The sequence below is a fragment of the Poecilia latipinna genome, unplaced genomic scaffold (genome assembly GCF_001443285.1).
Source record: "Poecilia latipinna isolate Pla-1442-1.1 unplaced genomic scaffold, P_latipinna-1.0 Scaffold457, whole genome shotgun sequence".
NCBI lineage: Eukaryota > Metazoa > Chordata > Actinopteri > Cyprinodontiformes > Poeciliidae > Poecilia > Poecilia latipinna.
The window spans coordinates 455,161-478,903 of record NW_015113073.1 but is presented as its reverse complement, the minus strand read 5'-3'; the positions used below and the strand labels follow the sequence as shown (position 1 = coordinate 478,903).

The 23,743-nt window shown below is 38.7% G+C and overlaps 2 protein-coding genes across 4 annotated transcripts; one reads left to right on the top strand and one right to left on the bottom strand.

Moving 5' to 3' along the window:
• Positions 1 to 77: 77 nt before the first annotated feature.
• On the top strand, positions 78 to 19,248 carry supt20 (SPT20 homolog, SAGA complex component). 3 transcript variants are annotated; one of them, XM_015038938.1, is made up of 24 exons: positions 78 to 231; positions 708 to 803; positions 974 to 1,009; positions 1,144 to 1,269; positions 2,494 to 2,629; positions 2,719 to 2,822; positions 2,995 to 3,111; positions 3,204 to 3,257; positions 4,173 to 4,312; positions 4,466 to 4,622; positions 6,295 to 6,351; positions 6,453 to 6,527; positions 7,361 to 7,530; positions 7,610 to 7,642; positions 7,749 to 7,860; positions 7,982 to 8,087; positions 11,411 to 11,569; positions 11,867 to 12,176; positions 12,258 to 12,373; positions 13,082 to 13,137; positions 13,616 to 13,726; positions 14,720 to 14,810; positions 15,481 to 15,569; positions 18,236 to 19,248. In XM_015038938.1, exons 2-24 carry the CDS (start codon positions 801 to 803, stop codon positions 18,380 to 18,382), a joined length of 2,505 nt encoding a protein of 834 aa, XP_014894424.1. In that variant the 5' UTR covers positions 78 to 231; positions 708 to 800; the 3' UTR covers positions 18,383 to 19,248. The 3 variants fall into 3 exon arrangements, with proteins under 3 accessions (XP_014894424.1, XP_014894423.1, XP_014894425.1); XM_015038937.1 differs by lacking the exon at positions 78 to 231 and having other exon boundaries at positions 710 to 803; positions 2,494 to 2,620; XM_015038939.1 differs by lacking the exons at positions 78 to 231; positions 15,481 to 15,569 and having other exon boundaries at positions 710 to 803; positions 2,494 to 2,620; positions 18,236 to 18,344.
• Positions 19,176 to 23,542, bottom strand: exosc8 (exosome component 8). Its single transcript, XM_015038943.1, has 11 exons — positions 23,455 to 23,542; positions 23,168 to 23,204; positions 22,994 to 23,057; positions 22,832 to 22,905; positions 21,765 to 21,810; positions 21,568 to 21,673; positions 21,457 to 21,502; positions 21,277 to 21,373; positions 20,783 to 20,903; positions 20,061 to 20,167; positions 19,176 to 19,388 (listed from the first exon to the last, which is right to left on the bottom strand). Exons 1-11 carry the CDS (start codon positions 23,469 to 23,471, stop codon positions 19,270 to 19,272), a joined length of 834 nt encoding a protein of 277 aa, XP_014894429.1. The 5' UTR covers positions 23,472 to 23,542; the 3' UTR covers positions 19,176 to 19,269.
• Between the last annotated feature and the right edge of the window lie 201 nt (positions 23,543 to 23,743).

The following is a 23,743-nucleotide window of genomic DNA, read 5'->3' as shown; positions in this document are numbered from 1 at the left end:
TGTAAAAAGAAAAACTGAATGAATTATTGATCAGGTATTGATCAGTTGTGAGGCATAGGTGCCGGCTGAGGCTCCGCCCACCGCTGCTCAGACCGGAAGTTTAGCTGTTGTTGTCACACTGGAAGAAAATGGCTGCTGCTCCGACTTTTTTTCACTGAAGACACTGATATTTCCATTTCATTTTGTTTCATTGCACTGGGGGCTTTTCTCGACCGCTATGCAACCTCAAAGGCAAGTGCGTTCTGCTCGCTGACACCGACCTGTCTCGGCTTTGTTATGTCCCAGACGGTGTAGTGTAGCTTTTAACTTCCAGCTTGTGCTAGCGTTAGCCATGCTAGCCTCAACGGTCAGGCATCACCGAGCTTGTTGCTGTTCAGGCACTCTCTCTGGACTCCATTCACTGTCACTGGAGTTTCATCTGCCACATACATTTTATTCACTCCCAGCTACTTTCGACGTGTATTTACTTTATTGTAGGATTTTAAGGAAAAATAAAAGATGGAACAACTTAGATTACAGTTCGCTCGTCAGTAACCGTTGGTGTTTTGATATGTTGCATCTGATTGATTGCCAGCAACACTGTTTTAGCATAAGGTCTGTGTGAACGACCCGATGGCCACTCTCGGTGCTTAGATGTTTATCATCACTTTTCATGGGAGTTTGGTTTAACCGACTGCTTGCAATGTGTCTGCTGTTTTGCTGTGCAGGGTGTGAATGGTCACTCTAGGAAGGTGACAGTGTGGGGCAGAAAGGACAGCATCGTAATCTGTCACTCGCCTTGCAGCTGGCAGTGGACCACAATGGTAAATGCAATTTATGAAGTTTCACTTCACCCACATATTTGCTTTATTTTTACTATAGCTGTTAATCAGATTGTAGCATTTTAGGGAGAAACCTCTCATATGCTCTGCTCTCAGGCTGTTTATACATCCAACTGATCTGTTTTTTTTTTTTTTTATTATCCACCTCAAAGCAACAAGTTCTGGAATATGCATTGGATCGAGCCGAGGTAAAATGTTATTTCAGCCATGCCTGTTTATATAATGGTGGAATAATGTATTTTTTAAAAAGTTTTAGGCTAGCATCAATTCTGCAAAGTTTTCCCTATGCTTCGTAATTCACTTCATTATTTGTGTGTTGTAGTACATTGTGGAAAGTGCTCGACAGCGACCAGCGAAAAGAAGAATCTCATCCGGCGGCAGGAAGAGTTTGTATCAGAAGCTCCATGAGCTCTATATTGAAGAATGTGAAAAAGAACCAGAGTTAAAGGTTTGTGCTTGGCTGCTTCGCTCATAAGTTAAATGCTGAATAAATAAATAGGTTAGAATATCTATTATAATATATTTATTTTAGTAATTTAATTCAAAAAGTGAAACTTTTATTACTTGATTGATTAGGCAAACTTGCATATCTCTTAATTTTGATGATTAAGGCTTACAACTAATGCAATCTCTAACATTAACAGTAGCTCAGAAATGTTGTATATTGAACAGAATATTTTTTAAAAAAATCATGAAGGAAATCTCAGGCTCATGATTGGCTGTTCTTGACAGTTTCAGTTTTCTCAATGCTGTGCATGTTCATGTTGCTAGTATATGTTTCCCTTCCACTTGGCTTTACATTAATATGCTTGGATTCAGCACTAATAATAAGCTGCTAATAATAATAATAATAATAATAATAATAACAAATAATCAGCTAATAATAAGCACTAATGGTGTCTGTATTTTTAAATATTTTTTGTCATTATTGTAATAAATAGCATACAATTATGTGATAATATTTAAGGCTCTTAGTGATTTGCATTAAAATAAAACTATGTTTCAAATATTAGGCTTTATTGAAAGAAAAATGGCAAAAGGCTGAGTTGTTTTGTCTAAATATGTGGAAGTAAATATCAGTGTTTAAATCGTCCCAGTGTTAGCAGCTACTGTCATTTAACTTAAGCAGGCAAAAAATATCTATCAAAAGAGTGGAAGCATTATGGTTCTTTAGCATAATGTTACAATCACCTGATTATAGGTGAACTGATTACAATCACCTGAAGTAAGTTACAGGTGATTGTAACTGACACTGTAACTGACACAATCACTCATGTGATTGTGTCAGTTAGGCGAACTGGCACAATCAGTTAGCTGTTTGTGGCCCCTAACTGTTTTTAAAAATACATGAAATTATTCAGGTGCAGCCATGTAATCATTATTTACTTGTACCAAGCTGAGTGTGTTGATGCTGTTTTTTTATTCAGACTGATATAATTTTTCCTTCACATTAAAATATTTCAGGCAATATACATTTTTGCAGCTTTTTAAAATGCACATATGGGTCTCATTCCAAAAGACCCATTACACATATGCCACAGGTTTAGAGCTGCTTGAAAACATCCACCTAATTTTGTAAAATAAAGCAATGTCCTGTCCTTTAGGTTGTACAGTATTCCAGGAAATAGTTCCAACATTCCCTCAGTAGGTCTTTTCTCGTCTCTTTCTACAGAATCTGAGAAGAAATGTGAATCTTCTAGAAAAGCTGGTGTCTCAGGAGTCTGTATCGTGTCTGGTGGTCAACCTGTACCCTGGGAATGAAGGCTATTCACTAATGCTCAGGGGAAAAAATGGATCCGGTAAAACTAGTTATGTAGAGATTTGTTTTTTGTTTTTTTTACCTCTACAAGTATGTAACATGGTGTTTCTAACCAGACAGTTTTGTTCTGCTGTCTAGACTCTGAAACCATCCGTCTCCCATATGAAGAAAGAGAGCTTCTGGAGTACCTGGATGCGGAGGAGTTGCCTCCCATTCTGGTGGATTTGTTGGAGAAATCACAGGTGTGTGAGCAGAGTGGATCCTGCAGTAACAGCTTCAGATTGAAACCATATAAAGGAGGTGGAAGAAGCAGTGATGCACAGTATTTTCTCAATCTCTGACATAATTCGTTTAGGTATTCTCTTAAATTTTAACTGCTGATTGCTGACTGCTGATTTGTGGGTTGTGTCTCAGGTGAACATCTTCCACTGTGGCTGTGTAATAGTCGAGGTGAGAGACTACAGGCAAGCTGGTAATACAAAGATCCCCACCTATCAGAGCAGACACATTCTTCTGCGGCCAACCATGCAGGTAATTTACTGACTGACATAATATGATAAGTTATTGCTGGAACATTTTCTGACTGTTATCCAGAAACTAAAACAACTCTGTTTGCCCTGCAGACTCTAATCTGTGATGTACATGCCATGACCAGTGACCACCACAAGTGGACACAGGTAAATGAACGTGCTAAGTGATAGAGTCGTGAATGTTGGTCTCCTGTTATCACTATCATGCACCTCAGTCTCTTGTATCCTCGGGTTAAAATGCAGCCTCACAGCTACGTTCTTAGTTATATAGTCAGGCAACAAAACCTGAAGTAGGATTTTGTTTTGTTAGTAAAATTCTGAAAGTTTTTCTTAAAAAAACATTTTCTTTCAGTACTAGAAAACACCTGGTACTGAAAGCTGTCCATGCTCTACCTGACATTAATGTTGGTCAGCGACTCTTTACCCAAAGCTTTAGTACATTTATATAAATATATAAACATATTATTTAAATAGTTTTCAAGACACTGCTTTTAATCAGAGCCTATGCCACTGTTTTAAAATCTTTAATTACATTAACATTACTGACATTGGTATTGTTTCTTTGAGTTTTTGTGTCCATTGCTGTTTTATGCTTTTGCATAGATGCATTTCTTATTATTACTCCTTTTTCTTCAGTTTTTAAATTAATTATAATGTGAAAGCCGTTATGTTTGCCAAGATGGTAATGATTTTTTTTTTACTTTTTTACTCTGCAATGTCAACTACTTGGTAGAAGTTAGCAAGATCACAAAGTATATGTCTTGCTTTGATTTTATTGTAAATACAAGTGCCTACCTTTTTTCTGAAAAATGGTTGAAATTGCTTCAAAATTTCTTTCAAAGCTGAGGAACTTTCTAATCCCTTCAATTTGTTTCTACGTGCAAAAAAACTCCCTTTATTAAATTCCAATACTGGTTAGAAAGCTTACTGTTCTGCTATTTTTATTTGAATAAAGCACATGTAGTGTAGATGTATGTTGTAATTCTAACCACTTCTGTTTCTGAATCATTTTTGAAGCCGACTCATTTGTTGGCCTTTTCTCTCATTTCTTCCCTGCTGTAGGATGATAAATTGCAGCTGGAGAGTCAGTTGATTTTGGCCACAGCTGAACCTCTGTGCCTGGACCCTTCCATTTCTGTTACTTGCACAGCCAACCGTCTGCTCTACAACAAACAGAAAATGAACACTCGCTCGATGAAACGGTACTGAGTACACTCGACGGAGTTGGCAGGAGCTTACCTTGGTTTTAGTCATCCAAGGGGAAAATCTGAAACAGTGGTTATTAAAAGTGAAGTTATGGGGTTGTGAAAATAAAATAGGAGAATAATGCAAACATTTGTGTATCTGTTTTGTAGGTGTTTTAAGAGGCACTCCCGGGCTGCTCTGAACAGGCAGCAGGAGCTGTCCCATCTGCCCGTGCCACCACAGCTACGACTCTACGACTACCTTCAGAAGAGGAAGGAAAGGAAACCTGCTCCTGTCATAGACTTAAAAATCTCAAAGGTTGGAAATGTAAGTTGATGGTTATTCCCATGCATCAGTTTCTCCAAATACGTCAGTTTTCTCCTGCAGCTGAAAAGCAGAGGTGCTAAGAATTTGGAAATTATATTTATTGAGCACACATGACATGTATGTGTGGGTGCAGTTTCTGTAAAACAGGCAAAACGATCAGGGTGATATTATGAAGTCTTTAGCATCTTATGGAAAACAGAAGCCATTTATTTTGTTGCATGTTTTTTTTTTCTCTAAACACTTACTGTTACTATAAATAGCAGTTGTTCCTTACCTTAATTCTTACTTTTCCAAAAGGCCATTAACATTTTCCAATATGTTTCATGACAAATAGAAATGGAAAGATTGAAAGGATAAAATATAGCAAGTTAGCTGTACTCCAATCAGCCTTACTGTTACCTGCTGAAAATCTTGCTCTCTCTTGCAGCTTGAATGAAACACAAAACTGTCTCAGATAGGGGGCTGCCGATAAATTGACCCCGATTTCCTTAATTTTGAGAAATCTGTCATGAGTAATGGATCTCTTATCCACTGATCTAATCTACCTCTGCAAAGATATGGAAATCAGCCACTGCTCCCTTTTGTTCTGTTGTGAGAAAGGGAAAATTGACTCATCCATCCACCAGGTCACAGCCACACGGGCTCATTTAACAATAGTCATCCCATTGTTGCTATATAAATCAACTCTTCAGATTAAAATTTGGCCAAAAATTGGGCAGGTCAGACTTTATAAAGATCAGTGATCGACCAGAAAACTGCAGTCGGTACACCCCTAGTCCCAACATGCAGTATAACATATATTTCTCTTTTAAATAGACTCTGTCATCTCTGTGGTTTAAGCATGACTAACTTTGACCTTTTTTTTATTGTACACATAGAGAGTAATTTAGTTTACACTTAAGACAAAGACTGGATTTTTGACATTTCGGCCAGCCGGTCCACTGATGGAACCAATCATGCTGAAAATCTGTTTACTAGCTAATTAATCTGTGCAGCTCTTAATCCAGCCTCCTTGTGACACTGTAATTGATTAAGTGGGTATAAAAAAATTATAAATAAATGGATGCTCTTTAGGTTTGAAGACCATGAAAAGGAATTCATACCGAACAGGCTAATCATGGTTGTTGATCTTCCAATATTTCTCACAGTTTTAAAATGTGTCTGGGCTCCTTATCCAGCTGCGTTATGAATCACTCTTTATAAACATGCAAACCAAAGAATTCATCTGAGAAATCAATTTGTTAGTCGCTTTAATGCTCGTTTCTCCCAGCATCTGTTGTTGGTGTGAGTTTAATGGTTCTCTGTGTTATTTGTTCCTTTGGGCATTTCCACACCTGTTTATTGGAGATACTGCAGTTCTACTAGCACTAAATTCAGAGATTGTTTAATCTATATTTTTACTCAAATCTGTGAGCCAGAATTAAAGCAACACTAAAAATATGTTATAGCCAACATTATTATTATAGCTGTAATGATCGGCATGTCATCTAGGAGCAGCAGAAATAATTGCTGCTTTTCTGTTTTTTTTTTTTAATATAACATCAAATCTTGGAATACTTTAATATTGGATCTTGGTACACATATCAAAAAATTTCATTCCAGTCCAAGCCTAACCCAGAGTTAACATCTCTGTTTATTGTCATCTGTGCTTCTCAACATTCAACATTCACAGTGTGTCGACATGTGGAAGCAGAACAACTGCCAACTAACCGTACCGAAGGAGATTGATGTGAGTAACACGGGATCATTAAAACGCTACTTTAAAACTTAAGGATGATTTGTTCAAATGCGTGCCCAACCGTCTTGATCTTTTTTGTGGTTCTGCTGTAGGTGGAAAAGTATGCCGTGGTTGAGAAATCTTTGCAGTTGGGAGACACTCAAACCACTGTGATCTGGCCTGCTGAAGTAAGTTTGGCTCTTGCATTTAACACTCCCTGAGGATGAAAAGCAATGCTGCATGTGTGCTGTCAGAAGAAAAAGCTGCAAGTGCTTGTTAAAAATGTTTATGGCCCCATTAAAAACCAAGTTAATTATTTTGACCAGCTATATTATGCAACATGACCACACTGTATCTTTAATTTAGTGTGCATAAAGTAAATAATAAAAACAGGAACTGGCTGTTTTAAATTTCACTCCTGCTTCTACTAATGTCCTTAGAAAAGCCTGAGTGTTGTTTTCTATGGGCTGCATTGTTTCTTCTTAGATATGAGGTTCCTACAAAGTCTGGAAAAGTATGGAATATTTCTCAAGTGTTTAGTGTTTAGTAGGTCTTCATGGATGCTGAGAAAGTATCTGCTACACATTGTTCCAGCTAGACATCTATCCATTTATTTCTGTATACTTTCATTTTATTTCTTTCCTTTTTTATGTTGTTTTTTTCTTACTTTTATATTTGTAATTTTGTATTTACACATAGAAAAAAAAACAATTGAGAAATTTACATATTAAAATTTTCTACTTGCTCATTTTGGAAGGTCACTGGAATAAAATTGGATATTTTTAAAAAGTTAAGGCCTAAAATATAGAAACTGCTTAGCATGTTTTTTTTTTTTTTTATAATAACCCAGGAGTGCAAGACAACGAAATCATTAAACACATTTCCAGGTCAGATAATGTGTAAATAATTAAGATGTGGCTTTGCAAAGACATGTTATCAGATTCACATTGGACAACATGTCAAAAAAGATGAAAGTCTGTACTTTTGTGAATGAAATGACATTGGGGGTCTGTCTAAACAGGAAGTTATAGATGACTACACATTTGAATGTGAAGTGGGCGGCCAAGCTCAGAGAACCAAGGTGTCCATCTTCCAGTCGATGGGGGACCCGCTGGTTTACGGGAAGATCTACTCTGCTAAAGAAACAAAAGCAGAGGAGGACAGCCCTGATTTAAAGCTTATACACCCAACGTAAGGATACCAGCATCAAATACATTTTTCCTGACATAATTGGATTTTAATTCATTTATTTTCATTGTTGGATTTGCAGTTTCCTCATAGGGTCAAAGATCGATGCAGAAAGGTCAGTCTCATCTTTAGTTTATTGATTGTTCCCTAATCCTGTCATACAGTTTTTTTTTTTGTGTGCACTTTTAAATAATTCTGTACATTTTTTATCTGTTTCACAGGTTTCTTACCCAGTACAAAGGAGTCTATGAGAAAGATGTGAAGTGTGAGGTCAGGATGTCCCATAACTCAGGCAACGTGGGACAGGGGCCTCCCTCTCCCAGCAAAGATGAGGTAAGAACCTTCCTTTATTTGAGGGTTTGTAGCTACTGCTTCATTAAGACCAACTGAATTGGTTTTAGATTATGTGATGTCTTGGTTAGACCTTTATGATTTGCCATGATGTCATCTGCAGGGTGATGGTATTTCTCCTCTTGTACAGACGTCTGTGTTAGGAAAAGGGGTGAAGCATCGACCCCCTCCCATAAAACTGCCTTCAGGATCGGGCAGCAGCTCCTCAGGTACGTCCCACATAATCTAATAATTTTTCAAACACGCCTGTGTGGGGAAACAGCTTATCCACCCTTTGCCTATTGTTTTTAGTTTCTTCCTTTCTATTTTTCTTTCTGTCTTTCTTTCGCATTGCATGCTGGGGTTGGGTGTATGCTGAGTGGAATTAGAGATTAAATTGATTTTCTTTCACTAATTTCTGTTTGTTTTTATGTCTGGATTGGTATTTGTTTTTTGCAGTTTGGTTTTAACAGTAGTGCTTTATGGTTACTGGTCGCGTTTTTTCTGCAGGGATGGCGTCCTTAAAGACACTGACCCTGTTATTGAGACGTAGAGTGAGAGTGGAACATGGAAATATTGCATATGCCTATCTTATGACTAAGGGGTTTATTATTTTTGTCAAGCAGCCCAAGTTGGTTACTCAACTTGCTGAAAGTGGAATTGCAATAAATTATGAGTTTATTAAAATTTCCCTTTTAGCTGTTCCGTCCACCCGGATTACACTGTCCGGAGTTCCACCCTTCGTATCTAACAAAGCGCTAGCACAGGAGCATACATGATTCGGAAGAATAGTTTGGTCTGTAGGGATTCCAAACTTAAACACGTTCAATCTCTGCGTAGGCAGGTGTTTCTGTCCTTGGATTCACCAACCCAGTCATTAGATGTCTCTTTCCATGGTAAAGACGAGGAAGGGATATTATGTGGTTTAAGCCAGCTTATGTGTTTTGAAGTATTTTGAGTGTGAAGATGTGGGGCATCTAGATGCAAGTATTAATTTAGTGCAGTGCAATACAGTAAGGGGAAAATAAGGCAGAAAAACCGTTGAGGAACAATTCAAACCACTTGTTCTTTTTTCTCGCTCTCTGTGTCATCTACGCAGTCCCATTGCCATAGCAACTGACTGACAACACCAATGATGTATCAGGATTCACACCAAAAAACACAAAAACATTTCCCACACAAAGAACAGAACATTCATTTTGTTGCAGTATTATGTTTTCAGGCTTGATAACTATTTTATTAGTAAGTGATTGTCTGAACACAGCAGTGGTAGCTTAGTAGATTAACTAATTTAATCTTCTTTTCTACTAATGATCTATCAGAGTTGGTGTGTGGGTCGTGTTTTCTTTTTTTTTTTTTCTTTAACTGAACCAAAACACAGCGAGGTCCACAGCACATCAACATGTTAAGGTTGTCAAAGTCAAACTAGCTTAACTGACCTGCTACCCTCTCCCTCGCTATTTTTTTTTTTTATTAAAATTTTTCCTGACCTTGTTGACAATTAGTGGCAAAGTACTGTATCCCTTTTTCTTGCATATTTCACGCATAGATTTAAAATTGTGCGAGTTATATTGACAACTTGATAGAAAAACCAATAATAGTCATCATTGCCAAGCAGTTCCACTTCCACACAGCTGGAGGGCGAGATCTTCCACACGCTGCAAAGTGTCTATAGATGTTACATCTGAGACTGCTCCTTTCAGACTGCAAACTTCTCAAAAGCCGTTTGGTGGATGTGGATACTTTTGGTTACCTTTGGCTCGGCTGCTTCTCTGGAAAGCTACACGTCTTGGACTGGATAAACATCTTTTTATGTCAAAAACATCAGACCTTGTGCCTTGTGCTAACAATCTGACCTTATTAGCACATTTCTGTTGCTTGGTAATTGATGCTTGGAGAACCTTAGAAGTTTTCCAGGATTCTGATCCTAGACCTGGCATGTGGATTTTGGAGGAACCACTGTTCTGTAATGACATTGTTACACAAGACTGATGTCGTCATCCACAATAAGGACTAAATTTGTTCAAGCTGGGTTTGTGAAAGTTGGTCATTTTGCAAGAGTTTCAATGAAAAGGGTGCAATACTTACATCAAGTCTATCAGGATTCTGAAGAGGATTTTAGAAGTAGTCCTTACCTGTGCCACTTAGAGTATTAGATGAAAACAGTGCCCTAGTTGACCAATGGAACAATGAATAGAAGTACATATTCCCAGTACTTTCAGTCACTCCAGTTTTTGATTGTTTGTATGATGAGAGTAGATTGCTTCTTTCTCTGAAAATGCCTGTGTCAGGAGTTCTCAGTTCCTGTGGAAAGAATCAGCTCTGTCAAAGCTGCGCTCTCTGGCTGGTGTCAGAGAGTTGAGGTTGACTCAGATTTTTGGATCGTATCTTAGCCCTAAAGGCAGACGGAGGATCCTGTGTAAGCTACCTGTTGAAAAGCGGGTTGGTGACATCCAGTGGAAGTTTATATATGGTCAATATCTACAAACCAATACAGAGCTCACTTTGACCCAATTGCTCGGGAGGAATTTTCTTTTTGCAGACATCAAGCGACCCTGGAAGATTTGTTTTTGTCTTGTCGAATGTTAAAAAGCTCGTTTAAGACTTTGCAAGACTGTTTGGAAGCTCCGAGCGAACAATTTTCTACAGCTGTTTTTGTTTATGGTCTTAAATATACCGCTAGTAAAAGTAAGATTCTTGTTTTACTTAATTTCCTTTTCGGAATGGTAAAGTTAGCAATTTGGAAAACAAGGAAGAATGAAATGTTTGGACAGGATTGGACTGTGGTGCAATGTGGTGGTAAGTTTTAAGGGGTTTGTTCCATCAAGACCAACAGTGGAGGAGCAAGTCTGTATGTTTACAGATTTTTGGGATATTAGACATGTTTATCTTCACTGGGAGATGATGACATACTCAATTTGTACTTTTAGAATATTTTTCTTTGTGTACAGTTTTTTTAAACACATGGATTTTAAAAATCCATGTGTTTTTTATTTTTTAAATCCACATGGATTTTGTTGGTTTTAATATTTTAGATTTTATTTTCTTTCATGTGAGTAATTGTATTTTGTGGAATTGTGATGAATAAATATGAGTTAAAGGTCTCTCTCTCTCTCCCTCTTTCTCACTCTTTGTTTATTTCTCTCCATCCTTCCTTCATTTGAATAACTAATTAACAGGGTTAAATGCTTACTAACTTTAGTTATTTTGCTATTGTTTTTCAAGTTACTCTTCATTTTTACAAGTACAACTGTGTCACCAGTGGAAAAAGAGGGTTAATCCAGTCTTCGTCACGAAAACAATGAGCAACATATGATGTCTTAGTTTTCTCAGGTTCCAGTATACAAACATGTCAGTGGGGGTTTGCTCTACATTTGTAGGAAAGAGATTAACCTTCCGAAATCACCAACTTAAAACCAAATGTTTACCAGATGTTTTCTAATCCTAAGGATCAAAGCACCATCTGGGATTGTTAGTACCTAACTTAAGCCTTATAAAGGGTTAAACAAAGCTTTCTGAGTATTTATGTAAAGAGTGCTGATCTTCTTTCCAGGTAATCCGTATAGTTCTCAAACCACGAGTGGTTTACTAAAGTGTCCTACGCCGCCACCTCCAGCCAAAAGCCAGTCTCTGAACAGGAAGCACTCCATGGAGCTGGGCCAGGTGGGCCTGCTGTCACCTGCCTCCCTCTCTCCGATGGGCTCCACGCAGAGTGAGTACTGCCAACTCTGACTAACTCTTGGGCTCAGCGTGAGCTGTGCTGGAGCGTGCTGCGCCAGCTCGTCTCCCAGCTTCCAAGTTTAACAGATGTGAATTTTTTATGACGAATTCTGATGGATTATCCCAGCAAGAGACCAAGTCTCAAGAAATTTGGAAAAATATGGGAACAAGCTTGAGACCTTTGGGAAATGTTGGAATTTTTTAATACATATCTTGTCACTAAATGATCATAAAAAGATTTCTTACTAAGCCTCATATTCTTTCTGGACATATTTTTTCTGCTCTTCAGGATCGGGAACCCCTAAGCCTTCTACTCCCACACCCACCAACACACCATGCTCAACCCCTCACCCTACCGATGCGCTCTCCACGCCCCTCTCAGTGACCCCAACTCCCTCGGATCCTGCCATGGTTCAGGGCCAGTCACAAGCTCCCCTGCTCACACCTTTCGCCCAGCAGCAGCTGGCTCTTAGCCAACCTCTACCTGTCATGTCCATCCCTCTTCCCACCATGGGGACATCAATCACCACAGGATCCACCTCTTCACAAGTTATGGCAAACCCAGGGCTGAACTTCATAAACGTGGTCAGCTCTGTCTGGTAAGAAATAAGTAGCATTGGATGCCTTGTCGTATGCTAGTCATTGTGTGTTCTAGTATTGATTTGGCATTGTCTCTGTAGCAGTCCCCAGACTTTAATGAGTGGCTCCAACCCAATGCTGGGTCCAGGTCTTAATCTGAGTGGAATCCTGCCACCTGCAGGGTTGATGTCCACCATGCAGTCTGGTGCTCAGACTGGTAAGCACTCACTGTTCCTAATATTAAACATTCAAATATCAGACAGGACTGTGTTTCCATATTTATTTTTATAAATTTAAAATGAGCCTTTTTTAAAAAAAAATATGTTTGAAAAACTGTAATACCAATGTTTCACCAGTAGGTGTCATAGTACCTCATGTCACTCGTGAGGTCAGACTGAATAATTTGTTGCTTCAGCAGTTTCATGCCAATAAACTGAACACTTCAAGCACACAACCAAAGATTTTCCTACAATTCTTTAATTAAAAAAATTGTCTAAAAATATAGTTCCAGAATAATTGTATTTAGGGATGCATCAATATCAGCTGATGTGAGTCATTCGGTAAAATCTTTGCTTTTTTTAATATATATATATATATAGATGGGAACTTGCAGTGCTACAAAAATATTATTAATAATCAGTTAATGCATTAAACATTCTGATCCTTTCTGTACAATCTTTGTACATTGCGTCCCAAAATGTAGCAACGTAAAGCACTTACTGTAAATAAGAACATTTTTACTGTTAATGTAAACTCAAAATGAATAACATTGTAAAACAACCCTGCCTTATCTTATGTTTATATGTAACGTAACATATATGTAAAAATCAAGTTAATGATGTCACAAGGATCTACTAAGTTTGTGTTAAGAAAGTAAAAAGTGTATTAGTTGTTTATGCTGTTATGTGGTTCTGGTTTGTTACAGGGAGTCCTTTTGGTCTGAACAACAGTGCTGGACTGAGACCGCTGAACCTGTTACAGGTACGCCTCTCTCTCAGTCACTGTAAGGAGCATGTTGATGGATTTTTCCTCACCCTTACCTTCGTTGTCACGTGATGTGTGAACCAGTTGCACAGATTAAACTTTCTTTTACTCCCATCCATCTCATTGCATATGCTAAGCAGAGTACCATACCTCTTACTAAAGTGACATTTTATACTATTATTGCTACTGTCTGACTGGAAGTGCTTAGTCTTTGTAGGGGGAATAGCAGTAAACTAGAAGAATCCCTCTTGTGAATCCAGTTTAGTTCTGACCATTTCTTTGTAGGAACAGTCTAAGTTGAGCTCCTTTTTAACTCTCCCATCTCCTTCTTCCTCCCCTTTCCATCACATGTACACGATTTCCCTCCCTCTGCCCGTTCTATCCTCCCATCCTCCATTCGTCCTCATCTCCTTGTGTTTTACTCCCCTACTTTTTTGTGTGTGCGTGTTGGTTTGTCCATGTTATTCATCTCCAGATCCCCCCTGGTCCTTACATCCTTAACTCTCTGCAGCAGCAGCAGCTGTCCCAGTTCTCCCCACAGCAGAGTCAGTCAGCTACGTCCAGTCCTCAACAGCAGGGGGAGATGGTGAGACACAGATATTTGAACACGCACTGCCAGCAGTAAAGACTACACAGTCAAAGATCTGCAAAATATATTGGCTAGAACCTGTGACTTCTACTACAATAGCAACATTTGAAACCAATTCCCAAACCAATTTTATCATGGTGGTGGCATCGTGATGATGTGGAGATGCTTTTGTTGATCTGGATTTACTGGAGATGGATGAAGCTGAATACATGGGAAATACAGGACAGGAACTTGTTAGAAGCTGTTTTGCAAAAGAAGCCAACCTAAGCATGCAGTCAGCAACAATTAAATGTTTGCATAAATCATATTTATGTGACAGAATGACCCAGTCAAAGAAATATAACCATGAATCTGTTTCAAGTCTCCATCCATTCTGACTGAGCTCAGGCTACTTTTCAAAGAATAATAAGCAAAAATGGTTTTCTCTAGACTGTTTGTAACACACATTTCAGCAACAATGCGCATCAAAGTCCTTTACATGATGAGACTTAACATACGCAAAAATTGTAGCTGTAGTTGCAAGAAAAATGTCTTCTGCAAGATATTGTTGTGGGAGCCTGGAGTGCAAACACACACCACACTTTTCAGATTATTATTTAAAAGAAGAAAAAAACATTCTCATTTTCTTTCCATTTCACAATCCTCTGCCACTTTGCTTACCTGTTCATGCTTAAGTATGGCATGCCCCACAGCATGATGCTGCCACCACCATGTTTCACATTTTCAGATTGGGGACGTTATATTGGCATTTTTTTAAGTCCCTTTCTTTAACTTCACAGTTAGGCCTTATATTGTGTCAATCAGATAAAATATCAGGAAATATGTTGAAGGAAAAGGTTTTGTAAATACTTTTGTGAGTCACTGTATTATTTCCACCTGCACATCTCCTCTACGTTTGCTCTCGTTCTGTAAAGCACACGTGTTTGTGATTGTACAGGTTTGTCTCTGTCGTCAGCTGCGTGTAATTTTACCTGTTGTCTGTCGTTTCAGAGCGACCAAGGAACCGATCAGAGTTTAGGAAACCAGCAGACGGCTGTCATCAATCTCGGGGTTGGAAGCTTCATGTCTCCACAGACAGCAGGTATGAGCCACGCCGACTCCCCAGCACAGCAGCACACACATCTTCTGCTCTCAATCACTACGTTAACCTGCTTCCACACAGTTGACACCGTCACACTCACCACTGTGAATCAGACATGATTTGTTATTGTGTTTATGATTGTATTTACTGTTCATAATATGTAAATAACCATGATCATTTTGTTGAAGTTAGTTATTGTTCTTCTCTTAGAGGAACGTGTAAAACTGGCAGGAGAGACTCAACTTCCCCCTCTTCTCTGCTACATTCTCTCTTTTTTTCATTCCCCCGTTATTTTATTTTATTTTTTTGCCTCCACCTTTTCCCCCCGTTCTATATTGCCCTCCTCAAATCACTCTGTTCCTTCACGCCTTAACTCCCCACCCAATTCATGCTATTTGCCCATAATCCATGCACATGATAATTTTTTAATGTGGCACTGGATTCCCTCCAATGTTCCACCTTTTTGCCCTCTCGTTTCACCTGTCTGTGTGGTACTTTAACTGAAACTGCACTCTTCCCCCTCCTCATCCTCACCAATGTTTTCCTCTTTGTGCCTATTCTCTCCTCACACTTCACCCCCATGTCTCTTTCTGACCTTCTCCCTCTCATCATCACCCATTTCCTACTTGGGGTTCCCCATTCTCCCTCATCTTCCTCCCCCTCCCCTTAGTGCTGTCCCAGTTGGGCTGTGGGCTGGACGGGTCTGGGCCCCCGCTGCCTTCTCCAAGGCTTCAGCAGCAGCACCAGCCACAGATTCAAGTAATACAGCAACATTAACATTCATATACACTCAGAGAGGTCTGTAGGAAGTGAACACAGAGACGGGAGCAAGCAGCCAATCGACTGTGGCTTTATTCACCAGGCAGCTGTTTGTTGTGCTGTTCTATAAACTTTGAGGAAATGAGGGAACACATGAATTTTTTTTATGTTTCAAATTCTAAAGCAGGTAATCTTTTTTTTTTTTTTTTTTTCATTTGTTTTGCATAGAGTGCATTGAAAAAGTATTCATATTCCTTAGAATTTCTTGACATTTTGTCACGTTAGAACCACAAAAGCCCAACACAAACTAGTGCGTTATCACAAATGGATATGTTGATTTCGAATTTTGGCACAAATAAAAATTTGAAAAGTCTGGCATGCATTTATTTCCGGACTCCTTTCCTTTGACGCCTCTTAATAAAATCCAGTTTAGCCTATGGTTTGAGGAGTTACTTGTGTTGTAAATGGTCTACTGAAACCCAGCTGGTTTTTAAAGACCTTAGAAGTTGGAAAGCATTAGCAAACAAAAAGCCTTATGAAAACCAAGAACTGTTCAATCCATCATCTTAAAATAAAATGCGTATGAAACAACTACAACCCTGCCAAGATGTGATGATCCACCTGACTGCCAGGCCAGGAAAGGACAGCGTTAAAAATACAAGCAGCCAACAGCACTGTTCTGATGTAGAGTTCACATGAGACAGTATGTTGACAGGAGCCATCCACTCCACAAATCTGGTGTTTGGAAGAGCTGCAAGAAAAACATTGTTGAAAGAAGCCAAAAGAAGTCTGTTTGATGTTTGCCTCAAGCTATGTAGGGAATACAGTTCATATGTGAAAGAAGGTTTTCAGGCCAAATAAGACAAAAATTACAATGTTTTTCTATGTAAAGAAACAGTTGGTTGGAAAGTGAAACTAAATGCAGGAAAATCTGTTTGAAAATGAAAGAAGTTTGACCTGGGTAGAGTGGAGCTTACTACCAGGCAATGTCACAGTCAGTGACTCAATGCAATCAGCACCAATTCTTCATAGATTTCTTTTTTTTTTTTGTACGATTGTGACTAAATTGGAATGTAATTTGATTCAATCCATATGATTGGCTTTACCTGATAGTTAATTTACGTATGTAAATTTGTGGTAAAAATAAATGAATAACTAAGCTGAAATAACACAGTCTGTACATAAAACCAGAGCTGCAGTGAAATAACAAAGTACAGACCTTCATCAAACCGAGAATCTGTTGCAAGATTTAAAATGTACTGTTAAAAAGATGCTTCCCTTATAATCTCACTGAGTTTTATCTGTTTTACAAAACAAAGTGAGCAAACAATAAAATTTTGCCACAACCATGGGGCTGTAACTGCAGCAAAAGGCGGTTCGACAAACTGTCGAATCGACGGGAGCGTGTGCCTGCCAGACTTTTCAGATTTTTATTAGTGAAATATACTACATGTGCATTACTGCACCACAACAGCTAGTTACTCGATGGGGTGCACATAAGGGCTGCTTGTTGGAACGTCAGAGGAAGAAAACAATGATACTTCCCACTTTACCAAACAATGACTAAGTCAGCCCTGCTCTGTTCTCAAGTGAGGAGCGAGTTCATACCCTCTTTGCTGACCTAAGCAAAGAAAAAAAAAACCTGGAATCATTTTACAATCCATGAAAAATGCATTTGCAAACATCCAGATGGATTTTATAGAACTGCAGAGCGCCAGCACTATCAAAACCAAACAGGCCGTGAAATTCTGCTGTAACTATCGTGCGCTTTACATCAAAGTTTGGTTGGAAAAAAAAAAATTGCAAAAGTTTACCTAAAATAGAATACCTTTTCAAAGCACTAAGTACATTTAGAATTTGACAACACCTAAATGTTAACAGAACAAGTTGCATATCGTGTTTTAGTCCAAAAGACGCACGAAACATTAAGCACCAGATTTTTTTGGGGTGTGCTTTTTCCTGGTAATAGTTTTAGCTGAGATCATTAAAGTTCGGATTTTTATTCAAAGAGTTCTCAACTTAATATGTTTAAGATCTTTCTGCTGTGCTGTATGTTTGGGTTACCCACATATGTCAAAGCTTATGGCACTTCCAATGGCAGCAACTAACAGCGTGTCAGACCAGAAGGCAGGCATGGTCTAAAACAGCATTTAGCAGTGAAATGTTCAGTATCTGTGCTGGCGCCAAACTGTTGAAAGGTTCCTGTGATCACAGGCTGATAGGCTGCAGGCATGAATGGAAGGGTTTTCCTCACTCTCGGTTGCTGGGCTGCATGTTTGTCTTCACTGGGATCACAGCCAATAATGTGTGTCTCCAGACACAACTGGTGCTGCTTGACTGCATCCTGCCTCACTCCCCAACACTTCCTCTCCCTCCCTTCTGAAAACCATTAACCTCTCTTCTGTATTTCTCCGCACACTCCTCTTGTATGTTGTGCAAACCGGCCTTTAAGTCAGCTTCACTAACCCTCGCTAACGTGGCACAAAGCATATTAGAGACGATTCGGTTTCAAGTGAGGCGAGGCTGCTTCGCGTCAGGGGCAGTTAAAGTGTTAACCAGTGCCAGAGATGATAACATGTAGATTAAGAACTCTCACTTTTTGTGATTATTCAGTTTAAAAACAGTGAGACTTTTCTGATTTGTTTGTTTACTTTTTTATTGAACAGTTGCAATTCTTGCAGCACCAAATGCAGCAGCAGCAAATGGCTATGGGAGCAGCGGTTCCTCAGGTGGGAGCGCCACGGCAACATACCGGCAGTCAGCCAAGAAGTAAGAGGAAGAGGAGCACGCCACAGCCCCTCCCAAAGTCATAGCAGACAGAAGTCACACTAAAACCCCCAGCCCTACACACACACACACACACACACACACAAGGACATGAATGATCTATACTGTGCTGTTTGTCTGCCTCACTTTTAAGACAGCAGACAAAAGACTTGTTTATGCTTTTTCTATCTGATAAATTTGTATGTATTGGTTCTCAGAAGTTTTGGAAAACCAAAACGTCCACTGTGGAGGATCAGGTTTTTACAACAGGGACTACTTATCAAGTGGGATGGTCCAGAAGAAGGTGGGTCTGGTAAGCAACGGGCCTCCATGGTTACAATGTCCCGTTAGGAAGACTTTTTTTTTTGTTTTGTTTTGTGAGGACTGAGAGGAGCCCGAATGCACATTCTCAGGAGGATTTTGCACGGGGCCGTCTGATCCTCCTGCCTCTGCTTTGTTGACCCCCCCGAACCCCCTATCCTAAAATAAAAAACCCCAGTAGATACTGCCCTTTAAGCACAGATCCAAGCTGAGCTTATATTGACACCAAATCCTCCATGTAACCATGACGACTTTGTGAAAATGCAAACCTGATCTTGGGAGTATTGCCTGGGGGCAGCTGTCTACCTCTCAGTCTGTTGGAAGTGTTTCTTCTGTTAGCGGTTCCGGCAAACAGGACTCAAGATCAACATGCAAGACAAGGTGTACTTTTTGTACAGCATATTTTGAAAAAGGTGTCACCTTTTAATAAGTCCAGGAGCCATGAGCATATTCTTTACATGACATCAGCTGAGCGTGCGCGAGGCATTTCTGAACACTGAGAAATAATTTTTTAAGCAGTCTTTGTCATCAGTTTTATTGTTATTAAAAAAAAGAATATATATTGACAGTGGAAAATACAGCTTTTAGATATAAAACGTTGTCTTGACTGTTTTTATTTCATCGTCTTCACGCTGTCTAGAACCTTGTCGATGAGTTTGTGGATCTCTCTCTGCCGGGCTGTTGCTCGGTTGATGCATTCCTGCAGCTTCTGTCCCGACAGTGACGTTCCACCTGAGCCACAAAAGGTGTTGATTAGCTTTTTTATATGTCCTTTCATCTTTTTAAAACTTTAAGATGCATATTTTTTATGTAAAAATTCCAGACTGTTTTCTAGCGTTCCTACTCTTTTGAATTTGCTTTAAAATATAGAAGAATCACGATAAGTTGATGATAAATATTTTTACACCAGGAAGGCTTCCAAACATGTAATCTACAACAGGAAGTAGGAAATAAGAAAGCAAGAATAGAACAGAACAGAACGAATGAGAAGAAAAGAAGGAAGCAAGAGAGGAGGGCAAAAGGACACAAAATATGGAGAGCGGTAGAACGAGCAGAGGTAAAGAAAGAAGGTTGGATACAGTAAAGGTGAAAGGAACAAGGAAAGGAAGGATAGAAAAGGAGAAGTAAAAAAGGATTGGATGACACCAAAATTAAGAGAATGGAATGGGGCTTAAATACTGAAAACACAAATTTTTCCAAGCTTTTTTTTTTTTTTTATTCCATTCTGGATCAGTCAAATATTGAGTTCAGATGTAAAATTTTAGGTGAGCAACAATTATACTTCATTTTTGGAAAAAAAAACAACAAAAAAACAGTCATAACAGTTTTGAACTAAGCAGCATTTATATTCCCATTCCTGCATGTTTTAAGTATTTTAAAGAGTCCCTGCAGGCTGCAGCTCACCTGGTTTATGTACAGAACAGAGACGACCCCCCTCATCTGTGACCACAGTCAGGTGAGCGGTTGACAGACTCTCCTCCTCAGCTGTGGGGTCAACAATCAGGATAGAGCTGAGCAGAGGGAGCCAGGAGGTGCAAAATAGACATGGGATGTAACAGAATCAAAGATCACATATTTAGGAAAAAAAAAAAAACATTTTTGAAATCACAAATTACTATCCTCGCATTCCTGCAGTTTGAAATATTGTAAATAAGATATCAAAGAAAAAGTTTTTGTCGCCCCATGAGGGTAAAGCTATTTTAAAACTGCTGCTACGGTAGAACGGAAACATATACCACCACTAATTAGTATGTATTAGCTGGGTATAGCAATGTTAGCTTGTCATACTTGTGTTACTTTATCAAGAGCAGAATGGGAAACGGTATATTTTGCACAAGGACCTGGGAAGTACAACTCAATTCTCATTAAAGTATCAAAATAGTTTTTCAAAACAAGAGAACTATAGTATTCAATATGTTAGAATAGTTTAGGACCAGCAAAATATATTTCCTACTTTAATTAGTATCAATTTGATTATGTTATTAATTTTATTTTTTTACATGCATACCACCAAACTGGTGTTTTCTCTTTAGGCCATCATGTATATTGGTTATTCTTCTCATATGGGATTACAATCGATGTATATTGTGGACAAAAAAAAAGTATTTTTTATTAGACAAGCTTACTCATCAAAGACGCAAAAAGAAGCACTGGCGGGATGTTTGTGAATATGAAGCCTTTGTCGCTTTTCCAGATTCACCTCTGGTGAACATGTCTCTTTGTTCACGGTGACTTCTGGGAGCTGTGCTGTAACGAGAGCAGGACAGGTCTAGTCAAAGGCTCAGATAATTCACTGCATAAAATCATTTGGAAAAAAAAAGTCAGCAGCTCTGTATGACAGGCATGTATAATGTTAGTTTTATAGATGATGTGACAGATAGATTAAATAAATTATTTTTTAAAGGGATGGATGAATTATGCTGTGCCTTGCTGATACTAACTGTTTCTCTGATAGGTCAATTATGATTGGTTGACGCGTTTATGAACCAAAATAGAAAGTTTTTAGTTCTGATCAATGGAAAACCAGCTGATTACGATCCCTGTCCAACTGATTAGTGCGTCTCAAGCGTTCTTCCTTTATTTTAGTTCCCTCCAGTGAAGTCGACATAGAATCACATACTGTTCTTCAGGGCAGCCAGCAGGGCGATAATACAAGCGTCCAGAATGTTCCCATCGTAGTCGAGACACATAATGTCACAGTAGAGGACCCAACAAAGCTGCAACAACAACAAAAAAATCATTATTAATGATTGATCACATAAAACAATTAGCACAAGTGTGCTCATAATTCTCAAGCTACCTTTCCTCTGTCGACGCATAGGTCCTCTGCTTTGATCACCTCAGAGCTGCGGCGCACACACATCACCGATTAGTGAAAAACACACACACAGTTGTAAAATGTCAGTCACACCTTTCAATAACGTCAGCAATAAACTGGCTGGCAGCCTGGGCCTGTTCTCCTGGTGGACCCGGCCGAAAGCGGGACGAACACAGAGGAGGCAAATCCACGTTGGGCACTGTGAACATACAGGAGCATGCAAGGGTCGTTAAAAACCTTGTTAGTAGTGATACAAAGGGATTTTCTACATGAGAGTATGTGATACTTGCCAATGTAACCTTTACCAGGGGCCTCTGCTGTAGGGTTAGCCAGCTCCTGCACAAAAACAAGTTGCGAGATGTTTTAATGAGAAACTAATGGAGAATTTAGAACCAAAGATGGTCGGACTTGATTTTTAAACTTTATTTAAATTATGGTCAATTTCTTCACCAAAAATGTACTCTGTGGTAATAAAAACACGACTGCATAGTGAAGAATGTATTTCCACTGCAGATAGTCTGAAAATACGTTGTTAAAAGCACACTGAGGTAAAAACCTCATTCTTTGTGTGTGTTTTAGTTGATGACAGCGGCCTTTCAGCCGGCATTAGTGAACACTATGGTGGATAAAAAAATTTGACAAATCTTAATATAGATTCAGAAAGATTCGAGTTGCAAGTGGGTTCAACGGTAAGCATCGAATTAAGGGTTTGGCTTCAATGAGTGGTGAAAGAGACTGTCATGGATTAGCAATGCAAATATTTATTTTTAGCATTTTAACTGACGCATTGTTTTACTGTTTGAATTGTTCTATCCAACTTGTTTTTGTTCAAACTACCAACTCATAAAATGAGTAAATTATTTGTTTTACTTGTAAAGTCTGTGAATTAAGTAAATCAGTCTGAACTCAGACTATAGATTAAATGACAATTTTCAGTTTTTTTTTTATTGATTTATTTATTCTTATTGTCATTAAAAATAAGTTTGAAGGCATAAGCTTTACACTAAACATGGGGGAGAAGAAAATGGAAGGGTTGGACTCGTTCTAGGTCAGTATGACCAGCAATAATTTTAGGCACAAGACTCTAACCAGGCCCTCACCCTCTTCACAACAAACATCAAGTGTTTCATTGTTGTCATTTTTTTTTCTGAAAGTCATGTTGTGTTCTCATTTTTAGCTCAGACTTTTAGCTGAGCCAAACAGAATAGCAGAAAACATAAATGCCTGTACTTGAAATATCATGTGGCCTGTGTCTGTTGTGATGTCACCAGAGGCATGGTCATGTTGAATCTCGTAAATCTTTATTTTTATCAAAGATTTACAAAAATTGTAAAATTCGGAAGTGCTGTGTATGTACCGCTTTGATTCCGCAGATAATCGTTGTGTTTCCTATCTTCACCAATGCCGAACCATCTGCTGTGGATATGGATCCTGAAACAAAAAGGAAGTATAGAATGTACTCCCAAAATATTCACTTAGAGATGAGTAAAAGTGGGTCAGAACCAGCAGCCCGCCTCACCAACGTTCAGTGTCGTGGTTCTGAATTCAGACAGCCCCCGTCCATCAGGTCGACAGTTTTCTTTCTGGATCGGAAACAATTTCAGATTGAATTTTCACATGAAATTTGTGGAAACATTTATTGACTCAGAAGATCGATCACAATCATGAGCTGAACATGGAACATTTCACAAACCAAAAAGCTTCTGTGATACTCCAGAGGTTCCGCAATCCTGTAAGTAAGATGGAAACAACATAACAAAGACATCACTGCTCTGTACATGCATTAAACTATATTGATGAAATGAAGTGGAGAGGCGATGAAAAACTGACAGAAAGCTCCTCGTGTTCTATATTTATCTAAGAATGAGACGACGAACACATTTAATGTGCCGCTGTTTTAAAATCCTTTCATACGCAAAAAGAAGCTAAAATAAAAGGTTTGCATTTGTAAATAAAAATAAAAAGTTTGGACAATCTTACTTGAACCCAGTCGCCATGCTGTTTTGGTTAACCACGTGGGTTTGTACTACGGTGGCCGGTTGGCGGAATTGCACTTTTTTTTTTTTTTTTTTTAAAGTGGGCTAATAGTGCCAGTGCTCTCCATTGAATGTATTTACAAACAAGAAATGGGTGCACAAGTTTACTTGTGACTATAATTGAATGGAGGGGAAGATACAATTGAGCACAATTCTCTGACAAAATGTTTAATTTATCTTTTGTTAAAAGTGCACTCATTCTGAAAAAATAAATTGCATTGTAATGAGATAAA